The sequence below is a fragment of the Fulmarus glacialis genome, unplaced genomic scaffold (genome assembly GCF_000690835.1).
Source record: "Fulmarus glacialis isolate BGI_N327 unplaced genomic scaffold, ASM69083v1 scaffold37112, whole genome shotgun sequence".
Classification (NCBI taxonomy): domain Eukaryota; kingdom Metazoa; phylum Chordata; class Aves; order Procellariiformes; family Procellariidae; genus Fulmarus; species Fulmarus glacialis.
Genome location: NW_009197859.1, coordinates 15,580 through 21,079, shown reverse-complemented (window position 1 = coordinate 21,079; position 5,500 = coordinate 15,580). Strand labels below are relative to the sequence as shown.

The following is a 5,500-nucleotide window of genomic DNA, read 5'->3' as shown; positions in this document are numbered from 1 at the left end:
GAAGAGAAGTAAATTATATCTCTTCCATAATGTTTGCTAGGTAATTTAAATCTTTGTTTTAATCTTTTGATCTCTTTGTGGTAATTAGAGACATTAATAATTGCCAACTCTACTTCAGCAGAAACACACCTGATATTTTATATAAAAATGTTTTGCAAATAGCTTGAATTCTGCATTCTTCTGAACTAACCCAGCTAACAGGTCATCCAGGTTATTTTGTGAGAGGGCAGTGATTGTTCTGGGAATGGAGTGATCAAGGTGGTGTGCTGATGGGCCAAATTCATGACTCTGGGGGAATAATGCCAGAGAACTAGTGTGCAGGGCTTCATCTCATAGCTGTAACTCATTTATCATGGTGCCCGTTTGAGAAGAAAATGGTAAATTTACTAATCGGCTTTTTTTTTTTTTTTTTTTTTTTTTAAACTTCATTGCTCATCAGCCAGGGTGTAGATGAAAGCTATTGTCTACCTATCAAACTGGGATGGAATATTTATCTGGGCAGGTGCAAAAAGTATTTATTTACTCTGCCTCCCCTCTGTGCTATCTGCAGCGTGAAAGCTGTGTAGCTGTGTTTAGTGTTGTGTTGCTGCACTCATGCCTTTTGCCGTTTCAAGAAAGAGGGTTTATTACCTCAAAACCAGAACTATGCTAATGTAGATGTAGCTATGTCTTTCCATAGGTGATCTAATCCCAGGTCTCCCAAGGCATAAGCAGATTGAACGTAAGACTGTGTGTACTTGTGCACACGTAACCTAAGTCCTCTATCTTTCTGAGATACTGCTGAAGAAAATGTGAAGTATGCTTTTAGATAGTTAAATGTTTCGATGAGGAAACGTTAAACCTAAAATGTCACTTATGTTTTCAGCCAAGCAGTGCTGGTAGACCGGACGATGTACATTGCAGGACAGATAGGTATAGAACCTTCCACTGGGCAGCTTGTCTCTGGAGGGGCAAAGGAAGAAGCTAAGCAGGTAAGATGTCTTCTAGCAATAAACTTGTAATTGGCATGTGCTTAGTTAAACACGGACTTATGAGAAATTGAAGAGCCCAGGAGAGTGCATTTCACATCCTCCAAGCTGAGGGAAAAGCAGGAGGAAGTCATTCCATCCTATCCCTGTCATTTTCTACTCAAAAACCATGGGGGTCGGGGAGGAATCTGTATTTCATGTAGGAAAGAAGCAATGTTTGTAACAAAGGTTCAGACCCTAGTAAAAACCGTGGCTTTGAGATAGGGAAAGGTTTGTTCCCCCAGCAGCAAAGAGGTTGTGTGAGGTAATAGGTAGGATGAGATGGCGCTCCATCATGCATTTACATCTAATGAATGGACGGTTTAATATTTGTGGTTTATTAGAAGCTCCCTTTTATTAATTTACTATTTCTGATTTTGCTTACTCATGACCGCTGAAGATTTGCTGGGTGAACTTACACTATAACATGGATGTAGCCAGATTACAACTCATATTTACATACTTAGCTAAATACAACCCAGCTGATACTTAAAGATTTTTATCTCATTTTTCATTAGGCTCTAAAAAACATGGGAGAAATCCTGAAAGCTGCAGGCTGTGACTATGGCAATGGTAAGTGTTGCGGTGATGGTGGCAAACAAGTGGTTGTTTTTACCTACCTGGATTGAAAAAAAAAAAAAATTAAGGGACCTTTTAAAGAAAGAAGAAAAAAAAAAAGCTGTTTGCTAAACATGCAGTTGTTATCAATAGCTGAAGGAGACAAAAGGAATCATGAGTCTGGGTTAAAAAAGAAAAGAAGTAAATCAACGTGCAAGTGTTCAATGGGACACTACTTTTCATCATAAGTTCCTGTCCACAGTACCAATATTTTAATCCTAACTGATGAAACTCATGTATAGACAGAGCTGCAACTGACTACAGGCGTTTTAAGCACCCTAGACTTTGCTCAAGGTAAAAGCAGGTCTGTATCGATGGTGTTAATATTCTAGGCACTTTCAGTGCCTTTTTTCAGGAGGACTCTAATAGCAGAGCCAAACCAGGATTAATGTTGGCTTGGGCAGTCATGGGTAAAAAATTCTAGCCCAGACTATATCTTCAGGCCTTTTATGGATTTTTTTTTTTTTTTTTTTGGCAGCAGATATTATATATGATGTAATTTTTGCCAACAGTTGGCTTACAACAGCTTTTTTTATTTGACCTGCTTATCAGTTCTGTGCCTCTTGGAAGAATTGGGCTTAGAACAAAATTTAAGACAGATATTTTCAGAGCTGGCCAGGAATGTCTAGTTCCTTAAAGTTTTGTTATGTACTAGGTATTCAGATTTTTTAGATGATTCTCTAGGTGATAGCTCTAATGGTCAATATGTTTAGAATATTTGAGAGAAATTTATGAAATAAAAGCAAGAAATGCACTAAAGATTTTCAACTTTTGTATAAAAGTCAGAGGTCCAAAATAATGGCAGATATGTAATTTCTAGTTGTGAAGACTACGGTTTTGATGGCAGACATGAAGGACTTCAATGACATTAATGATATTTACAAACAATGTAAGTAGATCTTTTTTTTCTGTTTTACCAGCATGGCTTGTGGAACAAACTATATTCACAGTAAGCAAAGTGTTTTAGTGACTCAGATGATGTAGTTCTAGATTCTTTGAGATTCCAGTAGAAATATAACATTTAAAAAAAAAAAAAAAATTAATTTGCAAGCACCAGATCAAGCACAGCCCAATTTCTTGTGGATTTGTGTCCTACCATCCCACTAGCTCACTGTCATGTGAAGATCAACTCCTGCTATCCCTACAGGATGATCTTCCATGCCTCTTTACCTTGATAGATTCTGTGTTGTCCCTAATATAATTCTACTGTAGGGAGCCTTCAAATGCTTAATTTCCGATTTTGTATCTCCATTTCTTTAAAGTCTGTTTGTATCTTTAAATGATTTGTGGGTTATTGTTATGGGACAGGGCTCATTTTTTATATGAGGATGAGCCATGCTGCTCCACTTAAGAAAAGAAAGAATAATGCTTGGTTAACAAAACTGAGTGTAGACTGAAACAGGTTATTCCTATTGATGAGCCATATCTTGCAGAAGAATTTGGGAGAGTATGCACATAAGTTCCTTATTTATATAGCTTTGGGCTTTAATTAGATAGCAACATCTGGTCTTGGATGAAGTCTTTTATTTATGAGCTATCAGCATAGTCTTCTGCATGTCAAAATGGAATTGTGTGTACATTTAAGCAGGGTAAAAGAAGACCAGCTGGATACTTAGTTACTTGTTGCCTCCTACCTGTAGTTCAAGAAAGCAGTTGTTTCTGTTTTTTGATTGTGAGTTATTATCCTGCCTTGTCAGTGCAGGACCCTGAAATTAACATTTCTGAGCTTAGTGTTAACTCTCACTAGTAAAACTTTCATTTAATTATGCAAATTCCTTGGAAGCGTTCAAAGTCAGGTTGGACAGGGCTTTGAGGAACCTGATCTAGTGAAAGATGTCCTTGCCCATGGCAGGGGGGTGGGTTGGACTAGATGATCTTTAAAGGTCCCTTCCAACCCAAACTGTTCTAAGATTCGATACATTTAGCTCTTATATCTTGACCAATACCCTTTTTATTTTCCTCCCTTCCCCCCCCCCATCCTGTTCTTTTAATATCCTTGAGTGCCAGGCCTAATTGTGAATAGGTCAAGGAGGAATAGGTCAAGGGCCTATTTTAACTCCACCTTCCTTTGATATGAGTATGATTGGCCCCTGTTGACTTTAGGCAAATCTGGGATCTTTGCTCATGACTCTTTTGGCAGGGGCCTGTTTCTCCTTCTTGCTCTGTCTGTGAAAGCCCTCTCCCACTTTCTGGTCTTTGCAATTGGATGATCACCGTTCTGATTTAATCTTTCTTTTTCAGCCAAGTTGGTGTTAAGGCCATGCAGTGTCAGCAGAGTGCAAGTTATCACTGGCTGCTAGGTCACAACTGTAGCCTTCTCGATAATGAATGGTAGCTCGCTGAGATGTTAGACCAGCCAGTGACCAAAAAAAACCAACAAGGGGGAAATGATAGCTGGCACAGAAGACTATTTGTCTTGAAGCCTTGAACCTGAAACTGTTCCAATGACTGCATTTTATACAGATTACTTTGAACTGTGTTTTATCAAGTAAAGTTAAGTGATTGGTGGATGTTGGTGGATGTTTCTGTTTAAATTACAGTTTTCAAGACAAACTTCCCAGCCAGAGCAGCCTATCAGGTTGCCGCTTTGCCAAAAGTAAGTGTCACTTTTCTGCCTACAAAAAAAAGAATTTTGCGAAATTCCTTACTTCTGAAGCATTCTGACAGCTTTTCTTATTCTGGAATAGCTTCAATTGCAATTATTTTAATGAAGACTCTTAAGTATTTCGTTTTTTTCCCAGTATACCAGTCTTATTCCCACACATGATAAGAGATCTGAATATGAGAGATACATTTCTTTACGGTGGAAGATGGCTACAACACTAGAAATAAGGGGTTATGATACTTAAGTAAGAGTAAAATGAATTTTCAGTGTTACTTAACATTGCTAAATTAGTAATACAACTGTCAGAAGTACAATCTCCCTCAAATGTCACTCTGTTCTTACAAGGTTGTTATACATCCACTTGCTTCGTAAAATAGATATATTAAATTCCTAATATGTTTCCTGCTTGTTTTCTCACAGGGTGCCCGAGTTGAGATTGAAGCTGTTGCCATTCAGGGTCCCCTGCAAGATGCTTCAGCCTGACTATAAATAGAGACTGAATATCCTACGACGGCAGTTTTAGATTTAATACTGCTCCCTTACATCCTATTCCTACAATTGACCATCAGCAGTTACATACAGTTGAAATCACTAAACTTACTGAGGAAAGGTGTTTTCTTCTGGATTGTGGCCTTCGATTCTCTAAAATACAAGCTTACAGTGAGTTCTATGCACCCTGAAACCTCCAGGAGTCCTGCTTGATCAGCCGAGCTTGATTGCAGGACAGGGCCCTTACTTTGTGATGGTGACTGGATGTTCAGATATTAAGTACGCGTTTGGGTGAACGTATGACAGTTATACTATGGGTGATCTGGATATGGAAAACTAATGATTTGTAATAGTAGGTTTTTAGTAACAATTTTAAATAGGAAAAAATGACAAATGGAAAACCAATAGAACACTTGAATTGCTTAGCATACATTTTCACTTTTGTGTTTCAGGGAATTTTGCTGTATTTGTTCCTGAACTATCTTAAACTCTTTCTTTACAGAATAGATTACTGTTGGGACTTGCATTTTTTTCATATGGAAGCAATTGCTTAAGAAAGTTAATATTAATTTCAGAAAGAAGAAAATTATGCTTATCTGAAATAAAGTGCTAACTTTATAAATCAGCTGTAAATGAATCTCTACCTGTAACCTTTTTCATAATCTTTTTCACAGCAATTCAACTTTTACTATCTTTTGATTTAAAAAACAAAACAAAACAACATCAAAAAATAATCCTGTTTAATGAGAATAAATTATAATTGCACTTGTAAAACTGTGCT

General features: G+C 37.4%; 1 protein-coding gene across 1 annotated transcript; it reads left to right on the top strand.

Moving 5' to 3' along the window:
- The first annotated feature begins 866 nt into the window (after positions 1 to 866).
- On the top strand, positions 867 to 4,713 carry HRSP12 (heat-responsive protein 12). Its single transcript, XM_009572710.1, has 5 exons — positions 867 to 971; positions 1,526 to 1,580; positions 2,446 to 2,514; positions 4,166 to 4,221; positions 4,651 to 4,713. Exons 1-5 carry the CDS (start codon positions 891 to 893, stop codon positions 4,711 to 4,713), a joined length of 324 nt encoding a protein of 107 aa, XP_009571005.1. The 5' UTR covers positions 867 to 890.
- The last annotated feature ends 787 nt before the right edge of the window (positions 4,714 to 5,500 follow it).

Bases quoted from the DNA above. Each gene is read 5' to 3' on its own strand.
- HRSP12 (XM_009572710.1), top strand. From the start codon at position 891: ATGTACATTGCAGGACAGATAGGTATAGAACCTTCCACTGGGCAGCTT. The intron at 972-1,525 runs GTAAGATGTCTT...ATTTTTCATTAG, and splicing joins CAAAGGAAGAAGCTAAGCAG to GCTCTAAAAAACATGGGAGA. The intron at 1,581-2,445 runs GTAAGTGTTGCG...TGTAATTTCTAG, and splicing joins AGGCTGTGACTATGGCAATG to TTGTGAAGACTACGGTTTTG.